Below are 15,538 nucleotides of genomic sequence, written 5' to 3'. Positions count from 1 at the left end.
TGAGTTGCCATGAGACAGACACAAATTCAAATTCGGCCAATCAGTTTAAAAAAAACAATGAAACAATCTGATGCTTTGGGGTATAAGACTGGGAAAAAGTGAACAGTTTGAGGAGAACTGCTAAGCCACCAACACATGCAGAATAGCTCTCTTAAAGGTACATTTTTCTATCAATGAAACAGAAACCCTAAGAAGAAAAAAAAGACTGAGGAAGATACAAAGAGAAGATTTGACAGCTGGCAGGTTTTGATTTTTGAATTTTTTGATAAATCTTAATCAGGCATTTTATCAGACCTGTACTATAGAAGGGAAAGTAAAAGATAGGTTAGAGAAATGAGTTGTAAATAATTGTTAGTTAATTATTCTCTATTAGACCTTAAAACAAAATAAAGTTGTTAATTTTTACTTTAAACAATGATCTTTGGGATAGTTCTTGGCCTCTCAAATTTTCACAGATTACCGCATGGGGATAAATCTTTTCCGTGTTGCTGGTTTAAATTAGCAGAATGAGTTTACCCTGTGTCATAACAATTTGAGTGCTTTCGTCCAGGATTTGAACTGGTTTAGACAGATTTGAATAGATTTGGGGTACAAAAAATCCCAGCAGATTTAAACACTTGCAGGATAGTATCCTACATCTTTAAATAAAGCGTAGGTGAAACAATTTGGTTTATTTTCATGACTTGTGGTTGATTAAATTAGAATTAAAAGAAATTATTCTAAAAATTGCTGAAGAGGTTCTGGGATTTGAAGATGATTCTCAAGTTTGCCAAGAAAGTTTAGAAGGAAAGAAAAAGGCCATACTTTTAGAATTAGTAAGGAAATTAAATTTGGGTTTAACCAAAGACAAAAGTAGAGCTGAAGTTGTCAGGGAGATACTCAAACACCTAGGTGTGTCAGAGAAATAGACAAGTGTAGTATAGGGAGAAAAACTTAAATTACAACTGAGGAGAATGGAGTTAGAAGATAAACAAAGAGAGATAGGGAGAGAGAAAGAGAGAGAGGATAGAGAGAGAGGAAAAAAGGGAGAGAGAAGAAACAGGGAGAGAAGAAAGGGAGAGATAAAGAAAAAGAGAAGAAAGGGAGCGACTAAAAGAGAGAGAATTTGAACTTGAGAAGTTGCAACTTAGTCAGCAAAGTCAAGTTAACAGGATGGAAATTTAAGGAGAAGGTAGTGATATGTACAAACATATCAAAACCTGAAGCCTTCTTTACTTCATTGGAAAAATTGATGAGGCAGATGGAGTGGTTCGAGGATTTATGGGTAATGTTAGTTTAGACTAAACTGGTAGGCAGAGCTAGTGAGGTATTTGCTGTGTTGCCAGATGAGGGGTCAAGAGATTATGAAGAGGCTAAACAGGCTATTTTAAGTGCTAATGAATTGGTACCAGAAGCATATGGACAGCAGTTCAGAAATACAAAGAAGAAACCAGGTCAGACCTATGTTGAGTTTGAAAGAATTAAAAATAGTCATTTTGATAGATGGGTGCTTGATTTAAAAATAGATAAGATCTTTGCGGCTCAAAGAAAGCTTATTCTGTTAGTAGAGTTTAAAAACTCACTTCCAGAGATGGTAAGAATTCACATGGAGGAACAGAAAGTTCAGGAAATGAGAAGGGCAGCAGAACTAGCAGATGAATATATGTTGATGCATAAGACAAGCTTACTGCCAGAAATTTGTCCTGTGAGGGATAGATATTGGGAGTAGAGGAGATCTTATACTATGAAAAAAATAGAGAACATTGGTAAGAGTTTAACACAGGTTGAAGAAGCCCAAGAGGGTGGGAAAGGAGGTTAAAAGACTCAGGTGTTTTGACTGTAATGGAGTGGGACACAGAACAATTACAGTGCTGGTGATTTCAGAAGGGCACTGGGAAAAGGTGTTTTCACTGCCAGAAAGTGGGACACATAAAGTCACAGTGCTGGTTGTTAAAGAAAAGGATTGTGGGAAAAGCTGTTTAAAAGAAGCTAAGTCATTGGCATTTGTGAAGGTAGTATAGGAGACCCCCAAAAAGAGCCGAGGAGTTGCGTGAGAGTGCAAAGCTTAGGTAGGGGCTGGGTATGGAGTCAGTACCTGATCTCTATAAAGCGTACACCCTTGTGGGTAAAGTTTACTCAGAAAGAACAGGGGAGAAGGACAATAAGATATAATTTTGAGAGACAAGGATCTAACTAGTTGCTGATAGTGAGAGATGAGCAAATATGCACGCTTTCTGATCTGTTACCCGAGAGTGTGATAATTTGTGGGATAGCTGGACAGAAATTTAGCATTCTCAGGTTGCACTGCCAACTCAGCACTGGGGAAGTAACGGTGGCAGTGATTGACAGAATGTCAGTTCCAGGAATTCAGTTTGTTCTTGGGAATGATTTGGCAGGATCCGAGGTGGGAGTGACACCCTTGTAGTAGAAAAGCCCAAGGAAGACCAAGAAATTGATGAGTTAAAACAGAAATATCCTGGTATTTTCCCAGACTGTGTAGTAACCAGATCTCACTATCATAAGCCACAGCATGAAACAAAAAGTAAAGAGAAAGATGAAGGAGTTGAGGTTCAGTTAGTGGACACCTTGTTTGACATAACAGTTCAGGAAAAACCTTTACAGGCGGAGGGTCAGACAGAAGTGTTCAGTCCTGAAAGGTTAAGGGACTTGCATCAGCAAGACAAGACAATAAAAAGTATATACGTAGATGCGTACTCTGAAAAGGAGGCAGAGAATATTCCGAAGGGTTATTACCTGAAAGAAAGAATCTTAAGACATAAATGGAGACCACAGCAGGTTAGTGCAGAGGAGAAGTGCTGAAATGCACCAGATTGTGTTGCCAGTAGCATACAGGTAGGTGGTGTCATGGGTAGAATGACCTGTAGGAGATCATCTAGGGGTATGAAAAACTCAGGCTAAGGTACAAAAACATTTTTATTGGCCTGGAATGCACAAGGATGTGGTTAACTTTTGCTGTACATGTCATACATGGCAAATGGTAGATAAGCAACAGGTAGTAATAAAACCAGCACAGTTGTTGCCAGTTCCCACACTTGAAGAACCTTTCACACAGGTTTTAATTGATTGTGTAGGTCCCTCCCGAGAACTAAAAGTGGGAACCAGTACTTACTTGTCAACCATAATGGATGTGTCTATCAGATTTTCGGAGACATATCCATTACGGAGTATAAAGGCAAAAACGGTAGTAGAGGAGTTAGGAGCTTTCTTCATATGGTATGGGCTACCCAAAGAGATCCAGTTGGACCAAGGGTCAAATTTTACTGCTAGGCTGTTTAAGGAGGTTATGGATAAATTAGGTATGCATCACTTTAAATCCAGCTTATGTCATCCTGAATCCCAGGGAGCTTCAGAAAGGTGGCATTAGACCTTGAAGTCCATGTTGATAGCATACTGTCAGGATTACATCAATGATTGGGATAAAGGTATCCAATTCATATTGTTTGCCATTAGAGATGCCCCAAACAAATCTACTCAGTTAATATTCGGTCTTGAAGTGAGAGGCCCTTTGAAATTAATTAAAGAAAAATTGTCAGGACTAAAGTCAGAGATCTCACACTTAGGTTATGTATTGGAGGTGAGGGAGAGACTAAATCAAGTAGGTGAGCTAACTAAACAGCACCTAAAGAGGGCACAGTATAGAATGGAACAGGTGGCTGATAAAAGCTCTGAGACTTGAACATTTTTCTGAGGGGATAACATGTTACTACTGTTACCAGTGACAGGGGATCCCTTCAAAGCAAGATCTAGTGGTCGCTATCAAATTGAGAAAACGTTAAGTCAGGTGAACTATCTAGTAAAGATACCAGATAGAAAAGAAAGGTATGTCATATGAATATGTTGAAACTGTACTATACTGGAGAGAAAGAACTGGATAAATGGGTGTTAGTTACTGCCCCGCAGAGTGAGGAATCAAATTCAGATGATGCAGAATTTGACCTGCATCAAACTAGATTAAAAAATGAAGAAGTCATCGATGAGTGGGATAGGTTAGTAAGCTATCTGTCTCATGAGCATAAAACACAGTTGAAAGATTTGTTACTGCAGTATAAGGACATATGTAAGAATCAGACGGGGAGGACTGATGCTATTGTACATGATGTAGACATAGGAAATACTGTTCCAATAAAACAAAACCCCTATTGGCTTAATCCTTTCAAAGCCAGACAGGTCCAGAAGGAGGTAGAAGACTTCTCGACGAGCACATCATCAAACCAAGCCAGAGCGAGTGGAGTTTGCCGATCGTCTTAGTTCCCTAACTGGACGTGACTCAACAATCCTGCATGGATTATCGGAAGGTCAACGTCATTACAAAATCAGACTCATATCCAATTCTTAGATTGACTACTGTGTCGAGAAAGTTGGACAAGGTAGTTACATCACCAAATTGGATTTATTGCGTGGTTACTGGCAGGTATCTTTATCGGAGACGGTGAAATAAATTTCTGCATTTGCAACCCCAAATGAGCTATATCAGTTTAAAGTGATGCGCTTTGGAATGAACAACACACTTGCCACATTCCAAAGCCCCATGAACAGTTGTGGCTGGGTTAATAAACCTTGCAGTCTATTTGGATGATGTAGTGATGTTTAGTAATTTCTAGAACGATCACATGGTACAATTGGCAGAGCTCTTTGAATGACTAAACTTTGAATGAATAAACAAAACTGAATTTGTGAAAGCAGAGGTGCTGTTCTTGGGACATAACATTGGGTCATGGAAGGTTGACCCCATGGAACACAAGATGAGGGCGATCGAGGAATGTCCACAATCAACCTTGAAGAAAGAGATGCTTTGATTCTTAGGAGTCAGTGTTGTCAGCAGTGTAGTGGCACTGTTAACTAATTTGCTGAAGAAGAACACAATGTTTCGGTGGACAGAACAATGTCAGGAGGCATTTGATCATTTGAAAGCAATATTAACCACCAAACCAGTTTTAGCACACCAAACCTTTCAAAATGTTTTAAAGTTGCCATTGATGCTAGTAACATAGGACTTGGAGCTGTACTGCTACAGGAAAATGAGGATGGGACAAGTCAGTTGGTTACTTTTCGAAGAAACTCAACATCCACCAAAAGAAATACTCCATGATCGAAAAAGAACTATCGAGTTTAGTACTGGCCTTATAACATTTTAATGTGTATGTCAAGAACAATGTGTCGGACAATGTACATGAATCACAATCTCCTTACCTTCTTAGAACACTTTAAAGACAAGAATATGAGACTATTCCATTGGATTCTTATGTTACAGACTTTCAATGTACATGTACATGTAGCGCATCATAAAAATGTAACTGCAGATGCGTTATCGCGGATTTAACTGATAAATTTTAGATGAGATTTGTATTTATCCAAAGTTACATATATATGAGAAGACATTAAGATGAACTTCGATTAAAGTTATCTGTACGTTATGGTAATGTGTTTAAAGAATAGAGAAAACATGAAGCCGTCTTTTCATTATGATGGTTCATTTGTTCTTAAGGTGGGAGGTGTTATGAAGGTATAGCGATATACTGTATATTTCAGAGAGTAAAGGACTTAGCAAGCACACAGAGTGCTGGAGAATTTACAATGTAACATTTGTTTCAGCAGCTAGCAGTACCTGGGTTGCTATGAGACGAAATCAAATCCAAATTCGGCTAATCAGTTTAAATTATGTCCCAAGATACTAAACTCCTATCAATTTTGAATTTGCTATTTTGACAATATTAAAACCAATGAAATGATCCAATGCTTTAGGGTATAAGAGCAAGAAAAATTGAGCAGTTGGAGAACAGCCAAGTCACCAACAATTGCAGACTGCCTACACAATAGCTCTCTTAAAGGTACCTTTTTTTTTATCTATCAAAGACCTGTGAAACAGAAACCCTCAGAAGAAGAAAAAAGACAGTCGAAGATACAAAGAGAAGATGTGACAGCTGGCTAGTTTTGAAATTTGAATTTTTTTGGTAAATCTTAATTGGGCGTTTTATCAGACCAGTATTATAGAAGGGAAAGTAAAAGATAGGTTAGAGAAAGGAGTTGTAAATAGTTGTTAGTTAATTATTCTCCGTTAGACTTAAAAAAAATAAAGTTGTTAACTTTTACTTTAAATAGTGACCTTTGGGTTAGATTAGATTAGACTTACAGTGTGGAAACAGGCCCTTCGGCCCAACAAGTCCACACCGACCCGCCGAAGCACAACCCACCCATATCCCTTACCTAACACTACGGGCAATTTTAGCATGGCCAATTCACCTGACCCGCACATCTTTGGACTGTGGGAGGAAACCGGAGCACCCGGAGGAAACCCACGCAGACACGGGGAGAACGTGCAAACTCCACACAGTCTGTCGCCTGAGTCGGGAATTGAACCCAGGTCTCAGGCGCTGTGAGGCAGCAGTGCTAACCACTGTGCCACCGTGCTGCCCTTGGCCTAGTTCTTGGCCTCTCCAATTTTCACAGATTATCATTCAGGAGTAAATCCTTTCTGTGTTGCTAGCTTAAATTAGCAGGGTGGGTTTTCCCCATGCCGTAACACAGTACCAGTACTACACCTGCCACTAGATTTCTGCCTTTGCACAATAAAAACTTGTTCTTTCTGCTGTCAAGTTGACCTTTATCTACATTTAACATGGTTTGTCACAAGTCCCTACTCAGGCCCTGAATCTGCTTTGGCCAAGATCGAGCAATTTGGTCTCATCATTTTTGTGTCCCATCCATCCCTATTCCTGATCTTAATGTGCTTGAAAATTCTGTCTTTGATCTTTGTATCAACATTGTATTCTTTATGTTAGCTTCCTGAGAACGTTCTTTGCAATTTTGATGACAAAAGACAATTTGATGGTAACTACTGTAAGTAAAGGCAATAAGACATTAATGATAAAAATAAAGTTCAAGTTTTAACTATAACTTTTTGTAAAGCACCACTAATTTTCCTTGTTCTGCTCTAATTTTCCTTGCTCTTTCCAGTTAGGAGAAACATCCTCTCAGCATCCAGCCTGTCAAGTACCTTCAAGATTTAATCTATTTTAATATGGTTACTTCTCACTCTTCTCAACTCTAATGGATAAAGGACCCATCTGTCCAACCATTTTTCATAAAATAATTCTTTAGCCTAGGAGTCAGTTAAATGAATCTTCTCCAAACCGCTCCAAGTATAATAATATCCTTCCTTGCATAAGGGACCAAAAGAAGTGTGGTTACAACAGAATCCTTAGAACTGTAGTAAAACTGTGTTTTATTTATTTATAGGGTATGGGTTTCACTGGAAGGCTAGCATTTTACCTTCAAGTAAGTTTCTGTAAATCTGGAGTTACCTGAAGACCAGACATCCATACTTCTATAGTCCACTCACCTTGTCATGAACAATAATTTGCCTTCCTCATCATTTGCTGTACCCATATCCCAACTTTGTGATTTGTGGTCCAGGGTACCTAAAGCCCTCTGCGCTTCAGAGTTCTGCAATTTCTCACAATTTAAATAATATGCTGATTTTCTATTCTTAAAGCCAAAATGCACAACCTCATAACTTTCCACTAATACTCCATCTGCCAAGTTTTTACTTAGACACTTAAGGTAATTTATTAGCTGAACATCAGCAGGACATTCTGAGGGCCAATGTTATTTGAAATATAGGTGAATTGTGTACCCAGAATAAAATATTGACCCACGAACAATGGTTAAACTTGAGCACTATTAAGAAGTTGGCAGCACTGATAAATGCATCTTATTTAAAGCAGCCATTGGAATTGATGGGAAAGTCTTATCCCACTCCCTTTGCAGAAGAAGAGACAACAACAGGGAAAAAGCTCGCACAGATAGAAGAATGTCCCAGCTCAGCACCCTTCTTAGTATGGAGGAGGTAGGACCATGCTCGCGCAAGGTGACATTACCTGAGGATGAGGATCATGAAAAATTGAAATATCTGTAGGAAAGGGTAATAGGACTGAATTGTGTAGAAAGGGACAGAGTGAGATCCTCCACATATGACAGCATGCGAAAAACATAGCTGTGTTGCAGGGAATCTTATCAAAGGCTTTTTTTGAGATTTCTCAAGGCTTAATTTTTGATGTGTGGACCACTGAATTTAATAAGCTTGTTAGCAGGCTTAACAGGTTATTGGAGGAGAAAATGAGGACTGCAGATGGTGGAGATTAGAGCTGAAAATGAGTTGCTGGAAAAGCGCAGCAGATCAGGCAGCATCCAAGGAGCAGGAGAGTCGACGTTTCGGGCATGAGCCCTTCTTCACTAACCCAACCTCCACTCCCGGCACTTTCCTCTGCAACCGCAAGAAATGCAAAACTTGTGCCCACACCTCCCCCCTTACTTCCCTCCAAGGCCCCAACGGATCCTTCCATATCCACCACAAATTCACCTGCACCTCCACACACATCATTTACTGCATCTGCTGCACCCGATGTGGCCTCCTCTATACTGGGGAGACAGGCCGCCTACTTGCGGAACGTTTCAGAGAACACCTCTGGGACACCCGGACCAACCAACCCAACCACCCCGTGGCTCAACACTTCAACTCCCCCTCCCACTCCACTAAGGACATGCAGGTCCTTGGACTCCTCCATCGCCAGACCATAGCAACATGACGGCTGGAGGAAGAGCGCCTCATCTTCCGCCTAGGAACCCTCCAACCAAAAGGGATAAACTCAGATTTCTCCAGTTTCCTCATTTCCCTCCCACCTTGTCTCAGTCAAATCCCTCGAACTCAGCACCGCCTTCCTAACCTGCAATCTTCTTCCTGACCTCTCCGCCCCCATCCCCTCTCTGGCCTATCACCCTCACCTTGACCTCCTTCCACCTATCGCATTTCCAACGCCCCTCCCCCAAGTCCCTCCTCCCTACCTTTTATCTTAGCCTGCTGGACACACTTTCCTCATTCCTGAAGAAGGGCTCATGCCCAAAACGTCGATTCTCCTGCTCCTTGGATGTTAACAGGTTATTGATCAGGATTAGGCCAGTTTCTGGATTTTGGCAACCCCTCTTCAGAAAAGCGATTGATCATTATATCAGCAGAAGGAAATTACCTGCCCATGCACTTCAGTTTCTGCCCAGGTTTCGCAACCCTCTGACCAAAAGGGAGAATATATTTTGCATCAGACACAGCAAGTTTAATAGCATTAAGAGTAATCCCTTTTCCCCCAAAACATGCCATTTTGAAATAAAGCTTTAGTTCCTGTATGTTACAAGTATGTATAAGCCAGTATTTTTTTACACAATTCTAAACAAAATCTAACTTTACACCACAAAGCTGAAGTGATCTTGCAGTATAGATTGCAGTGTTTCAGATGTGGGACAAGCCTGTCCTATCATTGCTCAATTGGCTCATATAAAACATGCAAAACAATAATAAAATGCTAGTTACATTTAATGTTAAATAAATTTATGAACAGGCCTCTAAGAATTTGAACATTCCCTGGAAAGGTTTGAGGTTAGATACTTACTGGCAGAAGCATCCCAAAATTTCAATGAGCCATCTGCATGCCTATGAAAAACGGAAGTTTTGTTACAAATGAAAACTAATTGACATCAGGATGTAAGCAAATGGATTAGATAACTGCAAGTGCAATAAATAAATTAGATGGTAGCTAAAAAATTGTGATGGGTGTAATAATTTACAAAAATTGGCTTTATTATCACAGAAATATTTTGTACATCGTTACTCTATAAGTGGACAAATGGACAGAACAAATAAATCCATCTGAAGAATCCAATAAACAAATGATAATATGAAAAAGCAATTTGCAATTCGATCTAATTCTTCTCAAAGATTTACTTAAGTAATGAAAAACTGTTACTGGCTGTCAAAAAAGTATGCCAGAGGAAAAGCACAACTGTACCATGCTAATATTTTGTTTGAACAGATGTGTAACTGCAAAATACTCCCCAGAGGATATGCAGACATAACCTATTCAATATAAGGAATTATACAGTTTTTAAATTGACTGAAAATAAATTTATATTTAACAATACAATTATTAAAGTCTGAACGATACAAACATTGAAGTAAAACTTCAATCTGTACCTGATCAGGATATTTTCTGCAAAATCTGAGCAACAACCTTTATTAATGACCACTTATACACAAAACTAGGATTACAGCATACAGTTTGCCATTCATACAGATTACAATTGTACCTTTAATCTACCCTCCTTGGTTCCACAACTGTCAATAACTGGCTTTGATTTGATTTATTGTTGTCACATGTACCGAGATACAGTGAAAAGCATTGTTTTTGCATACTCCACAGACAGATTGTACCATATAAAGTGCATCATATAGCAGAACAGAGTGCAGAATACAGTGTTACAGCTACAGAGAAGGTGCACAGAGAGAGATCAACATTAACATTTGAAAGGTCCATTCAAAAGTCTGATAACAGCAGGGAAGAAGCTGTTCTTGAATCTGTTCATATGTGAATTCAAGCTTTTATATCATTTGCCTGAAGGCAGAGTATTGAAGAGAGTATAAACGGGGTGGGAAGGGTAGTTGATTATGTTGGTTGATTTCCTGACGCAGAGGCAAGTATGGATGCAGTCAATGGATGAAGCCTGGTTTGTATGATGGACTGGGCTGTGTTCACAATTGTCTGTAGTTTCTTACAGTCTTGGGAACAGCAATTGCCATGCCAGACTCTGATGTATCCAGATAGGATGCTTTCTACGGTGCACCTATAAAAATTGATAAGGGTCTTTGTGGATATGACAAATTTTCCTTAGCCTCCTGAGGAAGTAGATATGGTATTGTGCTTTCTTGACTGTCATGTAGACATCCATGGTTCATGAATCTTACCTTTCCTATCCATTGCCTTCAACGAGACATGCCTATCCCGCACTATCTTTAACCTATCTTTAAAAGCATCCCACATATCAAATGTGGACTTCTCTTCAAATGGGTGAGATTCTGAATGATTACTTTGCATCAGTGTTCACTGAGGAGAGGAACATGATGAATGTTGAGATTAGAGATATAAGTTTGATTCGTGTTGGGTAGACCAGAGTTACTAAGGGGGACAAATCCCCAGGACCGAATGGGATCTATCCCAGGTTGCTGAGGGAGGCGAGAGAAAATATAGCTGGGCCCCTGACAGATATCTTTGTGACATCCTTAAACACAAGTGAGGTGCCGGATGCCTGGAAAGTTGCTCATGTTGTCCTCCTGTACAACAAGGGTAGTGGGGATATTCTGGGTAACTATAGACTAGTGAGCCTGATGTCAGTGGTGGGAAAGTTGCTGGAGAAGGTACTGAGGGATGGAATCTATTTATATTTAGAAAAGAATGGGTGTATCAGTGATAGGCAATGTGGTTTTGTGTGGGGGAGATCGTGCCTTATCAATTTAATAGAGTTCTTTGAGTGACCAAGTTGATAGATGAAGTAGCGGCTGTTGATGTCATATACACGGACTTTAGTAAGGCGTTTGATAAGGTTCCCCATGGTAAACTAATAGAGAAAGTGAAGTCACATGGTGTGCAGGGTGTTCTAGCTAGATGGATAAAGAACTGGTTGAGCAACAGGTGACACAGTGTAGTAGTTGAAGGAAGTTTCTCGAAAGGTGACCAGTGGTGTTCCACAGGGATCAGTGCTAGAGCCACTGTTGTTTGTGATATACATAAATGATCTGGAAGAGGGCACTGTTGGTATGATCAGCAAGTTTGTAGATGACACAAAGATTGGTGGAGTAGCAGAAAGCATAAGGGACTCTCAAAGAATACAGGAGAATATAGATAGACTGGAGAGTTGGGTGGAAAAGTGGCAGATGGAGTTCAATCCAGACAAATGTGAGGTGATGCATTTAGGCAAGTCTAATTCTAGAGCAAATTATACAGTAAAAGGAAGAGCCTTGGGAAAAGTTGATGAGCAGAGAGATCTGAGAGTGCAGGTCCATTATACCCTGAAAGTTGCTGCACAGGTGGATAGAGTGGTCAAGAAGGCATATGGTATGCTTGCTTTCATCGGACAGGGTATTGAATATAAGGGCAGTTCATGTTAAAATTGTACAAGACATTGGTTCGGCCGCATTTAGAATACTGTGTACAGTTCTGGTCGCCACATTACCAAAAGGATGTGGACACTTTGGAGAGGGTGCAGAGAAGGCTTACAAGGATGTTGCCTGGTATGGAAGGTGCTAGCTATGAAGAGAGGTTGAATAGGTTAGGTTTGTTTTCTTAGAAAAAAAGGAGATTGAGGGGGGAACCTGATGGAGGTTTTCAAAATCATGAAGAGTATAGACAGGGTAGATAGAAATAAGCTTTCCCCAGGGTGAAGAATTCAGTAACGAGAGGTCACACTTTCAAGATGAGAGGTGAAAAGTTTAAGAGGGATACATGCGGCAAGTACTTTATACAGAGGGTGGTGGGTGTCTAGAAAGCGTTGCCAGCAGAGGTGATAGAGGCAGGCACGATAGATTCATTTAAAATGCGTCTGGACAGATGCATGAGTAGGTGGGAGCAGAGGGATGCAGATGCTTAGGAATTGGGCGACAGGTTTAGACAGTAGATTTGGATCGGTTCAGGCTTGGAGGGCCAAAGGGCCTGTTCCTGGGCTGTAAATTTTCTTTGTAATTTGTTCTATGAGTGGACTTGGACAGATTATTGGTGATCAACATTCCGAGGGTCTTGATACTCTCAACCATTTTCACATCAGCACCATTGAGGCAGACAGCATGTGCCTTCACGCTGCTTCTTGAAGTCAATGACCAGCTCCTTCATTTTGCTAGAGAGATTGTTGATTTTACACTAAGCTGCTAAGCACTCGATCTCTTCCCTATACTCTGACTAGTAATTGTTTGAGTTTGACCTACAACAGTGATGTGGCTTGAGCAAACAATTAAATGGAGTTGGGGCGGAATTTGGCCACAGTCGTGATTGTATAAGGAGTACAGTAGGGAGTTGAGAGCAGCCTTGCAAGGCACCAATGCTGAGGATTATCATGCAGGAGGCATTGTTGCCTATTCTTACTGATTGCAGTCTATGGGTCAGGAAATCAAGGATCCAGTACAGAGTAGGGAGCCGAGACCTAGCTCCTGGAGTATTGAAATGAGTTGCTTGGAATTATGATGTTGAAGAAGAAGCTGTAGTCAATAATAAGGAGCCTGACATGGTATCCTTGTTATTCAGATGTTCCAGGGGCGAGTGTAGGGCCAGGGAGATGGCATCTACTGTGGGTCTGTTGTGTTGGTAAACAAATTGCAAAGGATCAAGGCAATTGGGTACGCTGGAGTTGATGTGAGCCATGACTAACTTGTCGAAATACTTCACAATTATGAGGTTGAAGCTACCGGCCACAGTCATTGAGGCATGCTGCATGAGTTTACTTTGTCACTGGGATGACGATGTCTTCTTGAAGTAGGAACATACTTCAGATCATAGTCAGCAGAGTTTAAAAATGTCAGCAAATACTCCCGCCAGCTGGTCTGCACAGCATCTGAGTGCACGGCATGGAACTCCATCTGGGCCACTCGCTTTCATGGGTTCACTCTCTAGAAGGCTGATCTAATGTCTGTAGCACTGACTGTGGGTACATGTATATCTGAGGCTGTTGGGACAGGGGATATTGTTACACTGACCTTCTGTTCAAAGTGAGCGTAGAATGCATTGAGCTCATTGGATAGGGATGTATTGGAGCATGTGATTTGGTTCAACTTCCCTTTGCAGCTCATTATATTTTATAAGCCTTGCCACAAATGACTGGTATCCATGTGGTTCGTCTGGATCTCAAACTTAGTCTGGAATGGACGATTGGTGTCTCTGATGGCCTTGTGAAGTTCGCACTTGGATTTTCTGTATAGGTCAAGGTTGCCTGACTCGAATGCCTCAGATCTGGACTTCAACAGGGAGTAGATCTCCGAGTTCATCCATGGCTTCCAGTTGGGGAACATGTGGATTAATTTCTTCAGCACGCAGTCTTCTACATACTTACAAATGAAGTCTGTAACGGTAGTGGCATACTCATTTAGGTTGGCCACTAAGGTTTATCTACCAATCTCAGTTTTCACATATTCAATTGACTTAGATATAACAGATTTTCGGGCACAGGTTTTCCGGTTTTCCACTTCCTATTGTCTGAAGAGGTTATAGAATCATAGCGTAACACAGCACGAAACAGACCCTTTGATCCAACTTGTCTATGCCAACCAGATTTCCCAAACTAAGGTAGTCCCATTTGCCTTTGTTTGGGACCATATCCCTCTAAACCTTTCCTATTCATGTACCGATCTAAGTGTCTTTTAAATGCTGAAATTGTACTTGTCTCCACCACTTCCTCTGACAGTTCGTTCCACATACGCACCACCCTCCAGATACACTCATTGTTCTAGAATCGTCTGCCAGAGGAAGTGATTTACTTAATTGGCCTAAAAAACAATTAATTACCTTGAGTCCTAAATTAGATCTCCTTTAATGTTCTCTATTCAAGGAGTGCAATTCTAGAATATGCAGTGGGAATTTATAATTTATATTTTATCTGGAACGCTTCACACTCAATTATAGTATTCTCTACCTCATTTGTTGAAGTGTTGCTGTTGATAGCAAGTCTGCGATGTAATTTGCTTCCCAAATTTGCATATCACATCCAGTATGGAAGTGGAGAAACATTCTTTCAAGGTGTTTTGTTGCAGATAGTAATGATTTGAGAAAATGCTTTGAAGTGGCGTGTGCTCAAAATCAATGAGCACTTTGTTCCTAAATGTTCATAAGCAAGGACAATGGCCAGGAACCCTTTCTCAATGTGAGCAAAGCTCACATCTGTTATAGACCAAGCCAGATCCCTCAAAAATGTTTCAAGAAGGTAGCCCACACACTAATTCTGCTAGTTGTTTTAAGCAGGTGTAAAGTGGATATTCCAAGAGAGAATCAGCTGGTGATTTAAACAAAACAGAATTTATTTACAAGATTACTGTAAAACAAACAAAAGAGAACAGAATACCGAATAACTTAACCTATTCGAAAATCCAACAGATCATCCCAACTTAATGATGCTGTTCCAAATACTTGCAACAAATGCTATAAACACCGCTTGGCATCAGAGGTAAAATCAAACACAGGTTCTTACAGGATAGAAGTCAGACAGAGAGTATACCAGCCTCCACCTATTTCTTTGGTTCTAGCAGCTGTTTCCACACTACTGCTAAAACCAAACCAAATCAGAGAAAAGCTGCGCTGGGACAATTGGTCACTCTCCTTTCATTATAGACATGTTTTTTTAAACCTGAAAGCCTTCTGCCTGAGGCAGTCTCTGTTGGCTATTATCAAATTGGCCCTAAAACCCTTCACCTCCAGACTTTTCGAAGTCTGCGTCTTTTATGACATCTCAGAACAAAAACAAAGGACAGTATAACCTTGTTAAAGCAGCAGCTTCATCACATATTTGTGGTGCATTTGTTTACATTAGTCATAACGCTGTGCATGCAAATGCAACCAAGTGTCCTAGATGCATTAGGGTTACTCTGGTTTGGTCCCAAAGTCCAACTCTTGGCTAAAACGATAAAGTAAAATTAAGTGCAGGTTTCAGTAATGAGAAAATGTAACAAAAGGGGTTAAAA

At 40.3% G+C, this 15,538-nt stretch overlaps 1 protein-coding gene across 1 annotated transcript in view; it reads right to left on the bottom strand.

Annotated features, from left to right (window-relative positions):
• Positions 1–15,538, bottom strand: part of stxbp5l (syntaxin binding protein 5L) — a 512,076-nt gene that overhangs the window by 181,522 nt on the left and 315,016 nt on the right. The window contains exon 14 of the mRNA XM_060832791.1: positions 9,441–9,481. Coding sequence (XP_060688774.1) covers positions 9,441–9,481 — 41 coding nt within the window. The remainder of the gene's footprint in view (positions 1–9,440; positions 9,482–15,538) is intronic.

Source organism: Hemiscyllium ocellatum, chromosome 12, assembly GCF_020745735.1.
Source record: "Hemiscyllium ocellatum isolate sHemOce1 chromosome 12, sHemOce1.pat.X.cur, whole genome shotgun sequence".
NCBI lineage: Eukaryota > Metazoa > Chordata > Chondrichthyes > Orectolobiformes > Hemiscylliidae > Hemiscyllium > Hemiscyllium ocellatum.
Note: the sequence above shows the minus strand (reverse complement) of the source record. Positions and strands in the feature narration are given on the sequence as shown.